Raw genomic sequence first — 15,742 nt, 5'->3', positions numbered from 1 at the left:
AACAGCGAACGGCGAACGGCGATCAGCGGACAGCTGGTGTCGCCGTCTGGTGGCGCCCGCTCTCGATATCACCCAAAACAACATGAAGCCAGAATTAAAAGCACGCACGCACCGCGCCCCAACTCCAACTTTTTTACGACCATGTTTTATTCCCGCAGCTCTGGTTTTATCTCGCACTCTCACTAGTTCACTGCGAACGTGATAAATATATATAAAATAAAGTCGAGACGTCGTTTTTTATCGTAATTGGATTATTGGTCATATCGCGATCGCCCAAAAGACGATTTTTGACATGAAAATCGCCACTACGGTATATTTGGCACTCGAGTTCTCGTTAGTATGATAGTTATCTATTTATTTATTTAAATAGACACACATACAGAATAAAATATAAAAAGAAAGTTGTATTAGTGAGATAAAAAATAATAATAAACACAAATAAAAATATAATATTCCATTTAAAGTAAAATTACAAAAACATCAAGATTTTAAAAAAAGAAACAGATAAAGTAAAAAAGAAAAAAAAAGACAATGAAGGTGAAGAAGAAAATCAACCACAGATTTTCTTCACCTTTGTCCTAAAAATACTAAAAGAGTCACTAAATAGGTCGGGACAATCATCTAAGCTATCGTAAATACGGCATATACGAACGATTGCACTATTGAAAGAATTGTTGCTTTGACAAATTGGTGGATAAAAAAGATTTATTCAGATTTAAAGAGTTATCGTTGGTATGATGGACTTTTCGGCTGCCAGATATTCCGTTATAGAGATTTTAGTGACTTTTGGCGAGCGCTTTGTGGCCAATAATACACAACCAAGTATCCGTTGAAATCGTCGTATATATGTACATATATATCGTCACGATGAAATAGTGTTTCAATGGGTGAGACATGTTACATTTTTTATTTTTCATTAATTCAGATTTCAAATAATTCCAAAATGACAAATTTGATATTCGAATGTGTTTGACGAATATCCATTTTTTCTATTTGATCCCACTAAGCCCCAAACGCACTTGCGATTTTTTGTCTCGCCATCACTTGGTCGCAAAAATAGAATATACAATTAAGTACAACCGCACGCACATGTGACCAAAAAATCACAGCTACTAAAAAGATGCAACTGGCCTCTACGAGCAACGTGATTGTCACAAAATAAAATGCGTCTTATCAGTGGCGTAGCGTGATTTCCAGGCGCCCCCCCGCAAAATATTTTAAGGCGCCCCCCCCCCCCCCCCCATATATTCATATTATTTCCTTACAGCAAAATAGCTTTCCAAATTAATAATTCATACCTTTTTTACGTAGAAAAACTTTTTTCTGGACTCATTGGCAAACACGACTATTTTGTTAAAATTTAATACTAATCATTGCTATTACTTTAATTATTATTACTTTGTGACATAGTTGACCATAAGTAATTTTTAATAAGTTTCAACTTGTAAACGAGCGCTCCGTAGTGACTACAGTTACCGGAAGCGTGAGGAACAAGATGATTTAAATGACGAATTTAAATTATAAAAATTACAAATGAAGAGCTTTCTTTTAAGCACGAACGGAAATCAAGTATCTGATCAGGCAATGATTTGTCAAAATCATTGACATATTAGTTGGCTAGAGACATAGCTTCATGATATACATATGTACATATATATATGTACATATATGTCATCTGATAATTGTTTTGCAGGAAAGCGAACTTTGAAACAATGTTTTAATAACGTGATACGAACCTTCATTTGCACTTAGGTTACGTTTAGTGCCGTTCAAAATTTCTTTTAATGGATCCTGGAATCGTATATCATGACTAAGTTCATCGAAATGCTTTAAGATTCAATTTTGGCATCAACCCTAATATTGTTGAAATTGTTACGAGTAATTTCTAAAATTACTGATCTCGCAAGATGCATCAGTGCTCAGTCTAATCATAGACTGAGCACTGATATCATTTTTTTGATTGAAGGAACTTTGAAACAAAGTTGAGAAACCGAAGAATTTTTCAAGAAGCACGAGTAGGAGAATAAATTCGAAACTTTCCATTTTCTTTTTTAGTCACTTTTCTTTTGATTGTTCATCATTTCTTTTACTTTTTAAAATTATTTCTGTAAGAAATTTTAAAACATCTGTTCATATATGTACCTACATATATATCGAAGTGCATTAATAGAGTCTAATCTGGACGACCAACAAGCAGTGCATAATCTGTTTAAAGTAACTGATGATGAATTTTCCTTAAAAACTTCCCACCTGTTAATGTTGACAGCTAAAAATTTATAAATTTTTACATTTTTGCGCCTCATATAATTTTATTTTATTGTTTTAACACGTTGTTTTAACAAAAATATATACAAGAATAAGAGAGAATTGTCAGCTATATGTAAATACAATAAAACGAGATGCAGATAGGTTAAAAAATAATAGAGGTTTTTAAAAAAATTATTGCAAAAAATTACAGAACAAATTAAAAAATTTTCAAAAAAGGCACGCCGCCCCGCATTGCGGGGTCTGCGGGCGCGGTAGTTACGCCACTGCGTCTTATGAACCCGCGCGCATTTGCTGCAGATTAATCGCACTTCAGTACGTGACGAAGAGTGTCGAACCATTGATTTCAAAAATTTCTTGCGATGACTTATCAAATCGAGATGAATTTTATGAAATAATCCTTTTAGCCGCTTAGACGCCCAGCCGACGCACTGGGCGTACAATTGATACGGCTGTTTGCGCCTTAAGGCGCTTTGGGCGTTCAAACGGTTAGAAGCCTCTGAATAATAAGGAGATGTACCCAATATTGTTGTTTACACTTTTCTTTTGCTTTTAAGCGCAAGAACAGAGCCACAACACAATAAGTTTCTGTAAAATCAATTTTGAAACTGAAAAATTTGCGACTGTTTAGTCGCAAGTGCGAGCACTGTAATATTTTTGTGCAATAGTTTCTGTCACGCGAAAAAATGATCGCGCGATAGAGAATCTCAAGTGCGTTTGGGATATTTTTATTGAAAAAGGAACCTCATAAATGAATTGACCACTTCACCAGAAATGCCAGAGGAAGAAATGACTGAAGGGCTAGGATTGGTCGATTAAATTTCCGCAACAGTTTGCATTAAGTTGGCCGTATAGCCCGTACTTTGGAAAAAAATTAATCTTCATATTCAGTTGAAAAATTTGATTGGTTTTCACGAAACATTTAATTTTGTTTTATTGTTTTAGCACTATAAAATTATATACATATATTTACAAGAATAAGAGAGAATTCTCACCTATATGCACATAAAAAAGCGAGATGCAAATAGGTTGAAAAATAAGAAAAGATTTTAAAAAAATTTAAAGAACAATTTGAAAATTCTGTAAAAAAGGCACGCCGACTTGCGGCGCCCCCTCCACATTGCGGGGTCTGCGGGCGCGGTAGTTACGCCAATGTTTCTTAGGCAAAAACTAAAAGTTACTAGTCAGACAGGAAGGAAAAGTAATTAAAAATAGGGAAGAAATGATATAATATACAAATTTCATTCAAACTTATACATGAACGGTAAACGGATTATTGCGCAAATTTCAATCGCGTGCACGACAATCGTTGCCATAAACATGTCTCGAGCTCTCGTTAGTACACTATTTCGCGTAGGTAGTGGATGGTTAATATTTTGATCGATGGAGTTTTTGGGTGCCAGATGTTCCGTGATCGAGACTTTAGTAACGTGCGCGAGACCACTTTTTGCGAGATAATCACCAAACCATCTTCGATTAAAACCAACCTATAGAAAATTTCTTCGATTAAAACTAACCTTTATGTCATGGCCTGTAATGTATAAGTAAGCCGATTTTGCCTTGCACTCGGCCAAAGTGCTGTGAACGTGACGTGACCGCGACGTGTAGGTAGATATGAATAGAAATGTAATAAAATGACATATTTGAAACGGAGTCGTGCAGTGCTGTTAAGTATGAACAGACCTTAAAACGCAGCATATACAAGATAAAGTAGTTTATTCTTTAAAAGATAATATATGTCTTATTGCCAGCGTCTTCCGCGCAGAACTAACTAGCCAGTATCTGCTGCGCATGCCTGCCAACCCTCATCACTTACCACTCATACCAACCTTACATTACATACCACTCATACCAACCCAACATCACATACCACTCATACTAACAGAAACGGATCGGGTCAAAAAAGAGAATATGCCGTCTTAACAAAAATATTATTGACAACCCTAGAAATGACTGAATGGCTACGTCCACACTACCGATATTTACGAATTTTTCCATAACCAGTTCCTAAATAGCAACCACAGGTTGCAATATCGGGTGTAGTTATCGGTAGTGTGGACGGTTCGGTGATTACTAGTCAAATGTGAACCGGTCACTCTAGATCGGTCACACGTGATCACCCGTCACACTAAAACTGGTCACACCCTAAAATCAATCAACCAGTTTTCTCGTGACCGATTTTAGGGTGTGACCGGTTTTCTCGTGACCAGTTTTAATGTGACGGGTGATCGCGTGTGACCGATCTAGAGCGACCGGTTGTCCTGTGACTGGTTCACATATGACCAGTAGTCCGTTTACCAGTGTGGACGCAGCCAATACATTTCGTGCCCTTGACGGAGCTCATTTTCACTACTTTTTGATAGAAATAATATTTGAATACAAATAGCCACGACTGCACGACTATCATTGACATTGAATAATAATTAATTGATTCGGCGATTTGTAATAACGCACAATACTTTTCCAGTTGGATGTGAATAGCACGTGTGGCGTTTTCCATCAGTCGCTGTAAAATCCAGTTAAAGTTGGCAACCGTGGGCCGCGCCGTGGAGTGAACGAGCGGTCTCATGGTCTGCGTGTGCGCTCCATCTGTCAGTGAGTGAATCGGCCACCCCCTCCCGCACGCTTCTTTCCTCGGCTTCGGCCACCAGCCGCAGTTAGTCTCAGTTAGTCTCAGTCGTCAGTCTCAGTCACAGCCACAGCCGCAGCCGCAGCCGCAGCCGACATGCCGAAGAACAAGGGAAAAGGAGGAAAGAATCGGCGTCGTGGAAAGAACGAGAACGAGGCGGAGAAGCGAGAGCTGGTGTTCAAGGAGGACGGGCAGGAGTACGCGCAGGTGACGAAGATGCTGGGCAACGGGCGGCTGGAGGCCATGTGCTTCGACGGCGTGAAGCGGCTGTGCCACATCCGAGGAAAGCTGCGCAAGAAAGTGTGGATCAACCAGGGCGACATCATCCTGATCGGGCTGCGCGACTACCAGGACGCCAAGGCCGACGTCATCCTGAGGTACACACCGGACGAGGCGCGCAACCTCAAGACCTACGGCGAGTTCCCCGAGACGGTGCGCATCAACGAGACCGTCACCTTCGTCGACGACGGCTTCGACGAGGACATCGAGTTCGGCGACGAAATCAGCTCCGACGACGAGGTGGATCCCGTCGACGCCATCTGATCCCTCTCTCTTTCTCCTTTTCATCCTTGTCGAATGCACACCACTTCGATACGATCCCTCCTCCCCGAACATCTCATCTCGACATTTTAACCCTTATGTGGATTTACTCTACCGCCACGGCCAAATCCACTTTAAATCACCTCACTTTCAAATTCCAATTTATTTGTTATAATTTTGTGACAATAGAACGATTGAGCGACCCCCTAAGATGCCTAATGATACATACGTTGAGCTGACCGAACGTGGACGGTGCTCCAAAGCAGTATTTTTTTAGACGGGTGTATCAAACGACACTCTTTATTTATTGCAATATGATGGTTTTATCCAATTTTGAATTCAGACTCTTCTGTATGTCTGTTAAGTTTAATGAAATACGTTGATCTGCATAAGGGTTTATTCTCTAATGTGAAAACTCAAGAATTGCAACATTTTATTTATTGATCTCAACGAACAAACTCAATTAATTATGTATTTATAAATGGAAATTTCCAGCGGGGTGGTCCGGGCGTGTCGTCATCTACGATCCCTTCCTCGGCCGCTTCCTCCCATAACGGCTACACATACATATTTAAATGAATACTTGGTGTATCGATTATGAAAAAATGTTGTATCTGTCTATGTTTCCATGTACATTGTATGTTATATATTAGGGCAAATTAAATTGTAAGTTTTTCAAATTGATATTTTAATATGTCCCGATGAATGACATTTGTATTGAAACGCGTCAGTGCGAGTGTCACAATCCAACTTTATCAGTGTAATTATTATTTGTTTATTATAATAACAATCGTCGATGTCACGTGTGTTACGAACACGATTTATATACGAAGGATGCATAAATTATATATGAAACCATACATGTGAGGATTTCGTTCGATCGCGCCGATCTACATTGCGATAAATTATGATAGATATACATATATACATTATATTTATATATTATGAACGTTTAAAGTGCGCAATTGTTGATATAAATGTATTACAAAATTTCGTTAACGAGTATTTTATTTTCCCTGGAATGATTGACAGCAATTTTGTATTTTAAGTGCATATTAAATTTATTTTTGAAAGAAGAAATTCTACTTGAATGAGGAAGTTTAACATGGTAATGTATAAAGATTGATTCTAACAGAACTCAAATTATATGGAAAATTTAGAGCTTGAAATAATGATTATAATTTTAAAGTATTCATTTACAATCATTTGCATTATTTAAACTTCCTTCATCCATTTATATGTTTTAGTATTACGCAAAATTAAGATTGCTACGCCAAGAGTATTGCGAAATAAAATAACTTAACATTGAACTAATGCCAAATGCAAATGCAGTCGGACATGTTTTGCATTTTGCAATTATACTTGAAATCTATTAACTACTTTGCCATATAGAATTTCTGTTTAATATAAAATTTTTAATTTTTTAAATTCTATCTAATATCAAATTTACATTTTCGTTATAGAAGTTGAAGCACTTCACCTAATAAAAAAAAACGGGTGTGACCAACCCATGAATTTAGGGAATATAAGAAAGTCACAATACAAAATTCTATATTGAACCGTACAAACATTATTCCCATACCAGCAGCATTATGAAATACTAATAGCTATGACAGCATTTTCGATACAAATTGAGCGCAAATGTATGGAAACTTGCACAAGACAAAAGTTCTACTTCTGGTTGTCGAATTTTGTTCAATTGTTTTTATTACTTAAAATCACTATCAGTATTATACACAATAAATATCAAAAAGATTAAAATAATTTAGAAGGTCAAAATAAAATAATGAAATTTTGTTTTTAAAAAAAATACTACTTCCGGTTTGCGAATTCTGACTAAAACGTTATCAGCTCTAAGTTAATTGATAAAGAATACAAATATAAATTTTCAGCTTGCTACGTTCAGGGGTGTGGACAGAATAGTGGGCACAACATTTTTGACCTTTCTAAGAGGAAAAAATTCCACTTTCAGTTTATTAAATTTAGGGATATTTTTTTATTTTCATCACTGATACAAGAATAATACTTGAATTTTTTCGTGAAAAAAATAATGGAAGAAAAATCGGACAACAGTAAACTGTCACTTCTGGTTGAGGGATGCTTACCAAATTTTATACATGAAATTTCAGTTCAATAAATGATAATATTGAACTGAAATTTCAATAAATGATAATATTGACTAATATTGAAATTTCAGTTCAATATTAGGTTATAAAATTTATAATTTATTTTACATGTAAAATAAAAACTACAGTCCCATTCAGTGAGCGGTTTGGAAGATAATTGAATTTAAAAACTTAAAAAAATAAAGGGGATACCTATAAGGGGAGGTACCATTTCTGGTCAATTTAAAAATTTGAATAAAATTTACGTCGTGTCGATAAAAATTTCAGTCACCGATACTAAGTTTCAGTTCGATAGGATTTACGGTGTTCAAAAAATACACAGGCTCACACATTTTTTCTAGATCATGAAAACCTGATCAGTAATCGATTCTGAGTTCGAATCAGTCAAAATCTCGAGTTCGAATTTCATCTATTGTTACTACGTACATACATAGATAAAGTAAAAATATATATTATGAAAAGCCGTTAGCTATATTTTGAAAGTTGTTACATAATTGCACTTTCATAGATATTTAATTATGAACACCATGATTTGTTATTTAGTATTTCATATACGTATGAGTTATCGGTCTCTCCATTTCAGCCTTCCGTCGGTCGCAATATGGTGACCGATGAGTTTGGGTGCAATGCTTGATGGGCACACATTCTAAAAACATAATAAACACCTAATTCAACATCACTGTCTTGCCCCCAAAGTTGCTCGAGACTTTGCCGATATCCTTTGTACGCTCTTGCTAGATGCAGCAATCCTAATAAAAGCTCTGATTTCTATGTACCTTTGTATATATGTATGTATGTACTGATTGGTGCGCCTTACTATCATGTTAAACATTTCTTTGGTAAATACACAATATCAACAGCAGTTTAAGCATCCCTCGACTTCCCTTTGGCTCAAGGAAAGTAAATTAACAAGTTGGAGGATCCCCTACATATACTTCTTATCTTCAAAAATTCGACGAGTTCGGCGCAATCAGCTTTTCTCAATAAAACTTAGAACAATTTCTCGTATTAAAGTTCTATGACAAACTACGTGATAAGTAAGTTGCATCTTCTTTCTCGTTTACTCAATGTTGAGTGGCGTGGTCATTGGGTGTCATCCAGTAGCGGCTCGTGAGAATTCATAGAGGGGGGGCTGCAGAGATTAATCAGGCTTTAGTAGCTCGTTGACCATACCGGTGATCAAATTCAGACAAAAATAGCATGCTTTTTTACTATACTGGGAGGTCTGCAGCCCTGCATCACATATGGACGGCATAAATAGCATGAATTTTTATTATTCTGGGAGGCTGTAGCCTCGCAGCCCATATAGACGAGCCGCTACTGGTGTCATCTTGAATTTGATGGACGATCCGTCTCCACTCCTCCCGTTTCTGTGCCAAGTTAAAGGCAGCGTTAAGGGACCATCCCACCAATTTTTTTATTTGTTCAGACCGTCCTACTCGCCTTCCCTCCAGCGTTCCGGTGACTACCAGACTCCTCACATTATTCCTGGTCATACTGCGTAAGTATGAAAGAACCCTTTTCCTACATTTTGTGGAGTCTCTCAGACGGCCAGCTCTTTTAAGATGGAGATGGTTCATGGTATGTGAAGGTTGGATAGAGCATGTCAAAAGAGGCAGCTACTGGGAGCGCCGGGTGCCTATGTTCCTTAGCAACGAGATAAGGTAACAAAATCTCTGCATTGTCTGTCCGATCGGTTGCACCCAATGGAAGGTTTAAGACGTCTGGGGATGCATTCCATGATGTATATTACAAGCTTCTTTCAGTTAAGAAGATAAAATATATAGGTATAATACTTAATAGAGAGAAAACTTCAGGATAACACTACTAGCCACATGCAAAAAGTGTTGGAATATGCTTTGCAGATCTATCTTTTCCTTTAATAGTAGGTTACAAATTGTGTCAGTAAATTCTGATTGCTGCCACTATGCCGTACATTTTGGATATACTACATTCATACGTAAACCGATTCGATATTATGAACAAACAGGGCATCTCATTCGACCTTTTCTTTGTCTCTCAATTGGCTGCTATTCTAAAATTTGGATCATTTGCAAGTGGTGTGCAAAATTTGACTACTATTTTTTCCAATTGCATTCCCAGTTTGAATCAAGGCAAAAGTAGAATTTACATGACCCATATATATGTAGATACAATTTTGGTAATAATTAAATCTCAATGTATTTATTACATTTTGAATCTAGTATAATTACAATTCAGGAGTTTATACACTACTTTAGTGAGATATTTGTTACTAGGGTACTGAGTTATCAACTACATATCGAGAGTGGAAATTTCATCCATCATTATTCAAAACATGGATAAGTAAGTATTCGATTTAAAATTTATAAGAACCCTGCGCTGCTTAAAATCAGGTAGTATCACTCGATAGGATTTTCAGGTCAAGTCAAAAGTACATGATGGTAAGGAGTAACACTCAATAAAACGTTTTATTAAAAACATTCGATTTAATATAATATAAAAATAATGAATTATTTCAGTTGATTATTTTTTACAATTTAGTGATTTTTTCTTCCTGTTTGGATTATTTCGAAAAGATACTGTAATAGGTCATTCAATGAGACATTTTCTAGTTAGGAAAATATGAATTCAAAGCATGATAGTTTTCCTGTGTCCAACTTATGTTGAAAATTTAAAAATGATAGTATGTATATTTATTTTATTTTATTTTTTAAAGTTTAGACCATTGTGGCATTTCAGGAATTCCTAATGCGCCACAATGGTCAAACATATAACAGAAAAGAATCAAAATAATAACTATACATATACATATGTGAATAGCATTTAAAACATGGGAAAAAATTGAATAACATGTAGCATGTCTATTCAAAATATATAAATCATATAGTGAGAGGAAGTTGTGTCTACAATTTTGTTACTTGTTTTTATGTTGATTTGTTTTTAAAAGTTTATACGCTTCAACAGCTTCTCTTTGCGATTGTTCTAATTTTCTTCTAACATTGTCGGGAAGATCTCTCCTTTTACCCTTAAGATCGACGCCTTGTTTCTTCAAGTTTTGTAAGCTGATATCCCTTGTAACATTTTTACTCATTGGTTGGGTATCGACGTTGTTAAAATATTTATTAAGTAACAAATCTTTTCTAGCCGGCTGAAATTTAGTAGCAAAAGGAATTATTTTACAAATAATACTAAAGAAAAGTAAAAACTTATAAGCAATTCATACCCTTGGAGCACCGTCTATTACTTCTGCTTTCCTCGGTTTGATTTTAAGTGATGGTGGTTCATGTACTACTTCACCAAACTTAATATTGTCTCTCTGTATCAAAAACAATTCATCGAATGCTTTGTTCTGAAAATAGTTCAAAGATTTAGAACAGAATTATAAAAAGTCTCGAGTTATATAATATATAAAAAAGTTACATTACATACTTCTTTGATTTCCTCTTTCTTTACTTTTTCTCGTTGAGTGCGTTTTTGAGATTTCGATAGTTTCACTTCATTTTTATCCACTTTTCTTTTCTTCCTTCTGGGAAAAGTTTCAGTATCAGTACTTTTTCTTTTTCTATCCTGAAATTGTGAAAGAGGCAATTTTTTTTGAGAATGGTAAAAATCTTAGACTATATATGTATATATATATTATATATAATAATAATAAAAAATAACATTTACTTTGGGAATGTCGTTTATGATGTCGTCAAAAGTTGTGTCTTTTTTTAACGTTTTAAGTGCATCATTGATACGTGCATTGAAACTTTTTTTAGATTCTCCATCTAATTTTTGTAACTTCTTAAGGGGATTTGAAACATTTTTTTCCGTACGTCCTACAACTTATAATAAATATCACTTTATGTAACACCACCGAATTTGCATGTGATCAAAATAGTATAGATACCTTTAGTGCGAATATTCCGTTTTACTGATTTTGATGATTTAGGATCAACAGTGTCTTTGAGTTTTTTCGGTAGATTTTTGGTTTTCCAACTCATCAATCGCACAAGACTTTTTGGAATAGGTTGCTCATCTGGATGAACTGGAGTTTTGTTTACTTTTGATTTTAATCTAAGAGAAATTGATTTTGAAAATAAATTTATTATTAAATTATTAAAGAAATATAATTAGGAGTACTAACGCAGCGAGTCTTTCAGCACGCTGTTTGTAAGGATCTTTGACACCTCGATGCTTTTTCCCAGGAATTTTTCGACCCATTTCTATAAAAGCTCACCGACGCCAAACGTCAAAATAGCAAACACGTGCAATATTAGGCCCTAATATTCAGCCATACTCAAAAGATATATATGTATAGTTTTTTTCAACAATCTATTAAAATAAATAAATTAATAGTTCACATAATTTGTTTTCCGTTCTCCATATACATTTTGTTACTTATTGGTTATACGGGCGCATCCAAGCATCGAGTATACACACTCACACTATCCCATACAAGTATGGTAAATGGGTTACATCTAGTCATATGCTACTATGAATTCGCACCGGCTCTGTCGAGCCAGTTGCTAATATAATTTGGGTTCGGAGAGCTGGTTCTTAAAATACGAACATTTTTTTTTTAAAGCTGGCTAATAGAATATTAGGATTCTAAGTGAAATCATTAAGTTCAAAATAAATGTAAACGATTTCAAAGATTATATTGATAATACATATTTTAAGAGATAATCGGGATGAATTTCCTGAAACGGTCAGAAAAGCTAAAAATATTATTAATACAATTGCAATAAGCTCTGTAGAGGTGAAACGAGGATTTTCGCTCATGAATCCTATTTGTTAAAAAAAAAGACAAAGTTAAGTATTAGACTGTAGGAATCTCGTCGTCGTCATCGTCATCGAAACCTTCGAGAATATTCCGCAACAACAAAATACATCGAGCGGAACAGCGCCAAGCATTCCAGAAAATACTACGCCTCGACAAAAGTGCATTCCTCTTGTACGCATCAACAAACTAAATGCTCGTACAACCACTTCCACCAAGCATTCCAGAAAATTCGACGCCTTGACGAAAGCAAATTCCTTTCGTACGCATCAACAAACTAAATGCTCGTACGACCACTTCCACCAAGCATTCCAGAAAATTCGACGCCTCGACGAAAGCAAATTCCTTTCGTACGCATCAATAACCACTTCCACCAAGCATTCCAGAAACCATATAAAAGGAGGTACAACCCAAACAACCCCAGTCGACACACAGCAGCAGACCCGTCAACATCCAGCTCCTGACCAGCCACCACTTCACTACGCGGACTTGGAAGAACAACGAGCCAGCGACACTCTACCATATCCAGCGACTTGCCGAACATAGCTGAACGCCGAGCCAGCGACACTCTACCATATCCAGCGACTTGCCGAACATAGCTGAACGCCGAGCCAGCGACACTCTACCATATCCAGCGACTTGCCGAACATAGCTGAACGCCGAGCCAGCGACACTCTACCATATCCAGCGACTTGCCGAACATAGCTGAATGCCGAGCCAGCGACACTCTACCATATCCAGAGACCGCTGAACGACAAACTTTTGCCAACAATTAATCATACTTGTGTATACGTGTTACTACCAAATAAATACCATATTGAACATAGCTGTATTTAATATCGAACACAGACGAACCTGTCTATAATACATGGCGGACTGGTGGTGAAGAAGACCTTCACAACAAGACTAGATCCCCATACCTGGTGACCCCCGACTAAGAGCCACGCAGCCTTCAAAGCAGTCAACAAAGCAGCCCACAGCGCAGTCAACTTCCAACCTCACCATACCTGGTGACCCCCGACTAAGAGCCACGCAGCCTTCAAAGCAGTCAACAAAGCAGCCCACAGCGCAGTCAACTTCCAACCTCACCATAACTGGTGACCCCCGACTAAGAACCACGCAGCCTTCATAGCAGCCCACATCGCAGCCTACATAGCAGCCCACATCGCAGCCTACATAGCAGCCCACATCGCAGCCTACATAGCAGCCCACATCGCAGCCTACATAGTAGCCCACATTGTAGCCTACATAGCAGCCCACATCGCAGCCTACATAGCAGCCCACATCGCAGCCTACATAGCAGCCCACATCGCAGCCTACATAGCAGCCCACATCGCAGCCTACATAGCAGCCCACATCGCAGCCTACATAGCAGCCCACATCGCAGCCTACATAGCAGCCTACATCGCAGCCCACATCGCAGCCCACATCGCAGCCTACATAGCAACCGCAGACTTCACGCAACCGCAGCCTACAACGCAGTCTACAACGCAACCCTCAACGCAGACTTCAAACGCAGTCCGCTACATGTCCCCACAACTAGTGACCATGTCAAACAACTCCGCAGCTTTCGCCACAACAAGACGCAACCCGGAGACAACAACCAAATGGATCCACTACTGTTGATCCGCCAGCACCGCTCATCACACCTTCGATGATTCATCGCCTCGATGAGCCCATGCAGGACGCCGCAGCCTGCACAACAGCACCGTCCAGACCGTCACAAACCTTCACTACCATTGTAACGACCGAAACAGTAACATGGTGTGAAAGTACATATGGACCAGCTACTCCACACAAATCCCGCTGTCGAGACATCCAACTCCAGCACAACCAACGAAGACCAGCACTCAACGCACTTCGTCAAACAACGTTCTTCACGCAAGACCCGCTGCCGAGACAACTAACTCCAGCACAACCAACGAAGACCAGCACTCAACGCACTTCGTCAACCAACGTTCTTCACGCAAGACCCGCTGCCGAGACAACTAACTCCAGCACAACCAGCAAAACAGTCACGCGAATGACTCCACGCAGAACACAGCAGCCTGCACAACAGCACCATCCAAGCCATCACAAACCTTCACTACCAACGCAGCTCGCCCAAAATAAGCAACCTGGTAGAGAACAAGACTTGGACCGGCATGCAACACAAGACCCGCTGTTGAGACAACTTTCTCCAGCACAACCGGACAAACAACGACGCCATCGAGTCAATAGACTCCAACACATCAAGATTCCCACAAAATCACACACATCGCTAACACTCACCGGAGAGCCATGTAGGAATCTCGTCGTCGTCATCGTCATCGAAACCTTCGAGAATATTCCGCAACAACAAAATACATCGAGCGGAACAGCGCCAAGCATTCCAGAAAATACTACGCCTCGACAAAAGTGCATTCCTCTTGTACGCATCAACAAACTAAATGCTCGTACAACCACTTCCACCAAGCATTCCAGAAAATTCGACGCCTTGACGAAAGCAAATTCCTTTCGTACGCATCAACAAACTAAATGCTCGTACGACCACTTCCACCAAGCATTCCAGAAAATTCGACGCCTCGACGAAAGCAAATTCCTTTCGTACGCATCAATAACCACTTCCACCAAGCATTCCAGAAACCATATAAAAGGAGGTACAACCCAAACAACCCCAGTCGACACACAGCAGCAGACCCGTCAACATCCAGCTCCTGACCAGCCACCACTTCACTACGCGGACTTGGAAGAACAACGAGCCAGCGACACTCTACCATATCCAGCGACTTGCCGAACATAGCTGAACGCCGAGCCAGCGACACTCTACCATATCCAGCGACTTGCCGAACATAGCTGAACGCCGAGCCAGCGACACTCTACCATATCCAGCGACTTGCCGAACATAGCTGAACGCCGAGCCAGCGACACTCTACCATATCCAGCGACTTGCCGAACATAGCTGAATGCCGAGCCAGCGACACTCTACCATATCCAGAGACCGCTGAACGACAAACTTTTGCCAACAATTAATCATACTTGTGTATACGTGTTACTACCAAATAAATACCATATTGAACATAGCTGTATTTAATATCGAACACAGACGAACCTGTCTATAATACATGGCGGACTGGTGGTGAAGAAGACCTTCACAACAAGACTAGATCCCCATAAGACACATATCAGACTTAATGACCCATAATTTAATAGGTTTAAATAATTCTGTAATATATGATAAAAATAATTTTTGTTTAAATTATAATTTTTCCTTTTAAATTTGAAAAAAGCATAAAAATCGGGGGGGGGGGGGAGGGTTGTTTGCCAAAATACGAACCGGTTCATAGAATTTTAGCAGCACATCACTGGTAACATCCTAAATGTGAATCGCTACCAGGATAACCGCTGCTATGAAAATCGCTCGCGCGGTATGCTGTCGCACAGGAAAATTGCCGT

At 38.4% G+C, this 15,742-nt stretch overlaps 3 protein-coding genes across 7 annotated transcripts; 1 reads left to right on the top strand and 2 right to left on the bottom strand.

The window, feature by feature from the left end:
* The first annotated feature begins 4,479 nt into the window (after positions 1-4,479).
* Positions 4,480-6,910, top strand: eIF1A (eukaryotic translation initiation factor 1A). Its single transcript, XM_077438332.1, has one exon. The coding sequence runs from the start codon at positions 4,991-4,993 to the stop codon at positions 5,435-5,437; it is 447 nt and encodes a 148-aa protein (XP_077294458.1). The 5' UTR covers positions 4,480-4,990; the 3' UTR covers positions 5,438-6,910.
* A 3,065-nt stretch (positions 6,911-9,975) lies between these two features.
* Positions 9,976-12,351, bottom strand: LOC143916729 (uncharacterized). 4 transcript variants are annotated; one of them, XM_077437954.1, is made up of 6 exons: positions 11,672-12,351; positions 11,435-11,601; positions 11,212-11,369; positions 10,972-11,109; positions 10,766-10,891; positions 9,976-10,690 (listed from the first exon to the last, which is right to left on the bottom strand). In XM_077437954.1, the coding sequence occupies exons 1-6, from the start codon at positions 11,746-11,748 to the stop codon at positions 10,457-10,459; spliced, it is 900 nt and encodes a 299-aa protein (XP_077294080.1). In that variant the 5' UTR covers positions 11,749-12,351; the 3' UTR covers positions 9,976-10,456. The 4 variants fall into 4 exon arrangements, with proteins under 4 accessions (XP_077294080.1, XP_077294082.1, XP_077294079.1 ...); XM_077437956.1 differs by having other exon boundaries at positions 11,212-11,363; positions 11,672-11,814; XM_077437953.1 differs by having other exon boundaries at positions 9,983-10,690; positions 11,206-11,369; positions 11,672-11,790.
* A 378-nt stretch (positions 12,352-12,729) lies between these two features.
* On the bottom strand, positions 12,730-15,368 carry LOC143916805 (uncharacterized). Of its 2 annotated transcripts, none has more exons than XM_077438050.1 (4): positions 15,218-15,368; positions 13,588-15,112; positions 13,035-13,455; positions 12,730-12,929 (listed from the first exon to the last, which is right to left on the bottom strand). In XM_077438050.1, the coding sequence occupies exons 1-2, from the start codon at positions 15,244-15,246 to the stop codon at positions 14,821-14,823; spliced, it is 321 nt and encodes a 106-aa protein (XP_077294176.1). In that variant the 5' UTR covers positions 15,247-15,368; the 3' UTR covers positions 12,730-12,929; positions 13,035-13,455; positions 13,588-14,820. The 2 variants fall into 2 exon arrangements, with proteins under 2 accessions (XP_077294176.1, XP_077294177.1); XM_077438051.1 differs by having other exon boundaries at positions 12,730-12,876; positions 12,982-13,455; positions 15,218-15,364.
* Between the last annotated feature and the right edge of the window lie 374 nt (positions 15,369-15,742).

Source organism: Arctopsyche grandis, chromosome 9 (genome assembly GCF_051622035.1).
Source record: "Arctopsyche grandis isolate Sample6627 chromosome 9, ASM5162203v2, whole genome shotgun sequence".
NCBI classification, from domain to species: Eukaryota; Metazoa; Arthropoda; class Insecta; order Trichoptera; family Hydropsychidae; genus Arctopsyche; species Arctopsyche grandis.
This window is presented reverse-complemented; position numbering and strand designations above follow the sequence as displayed.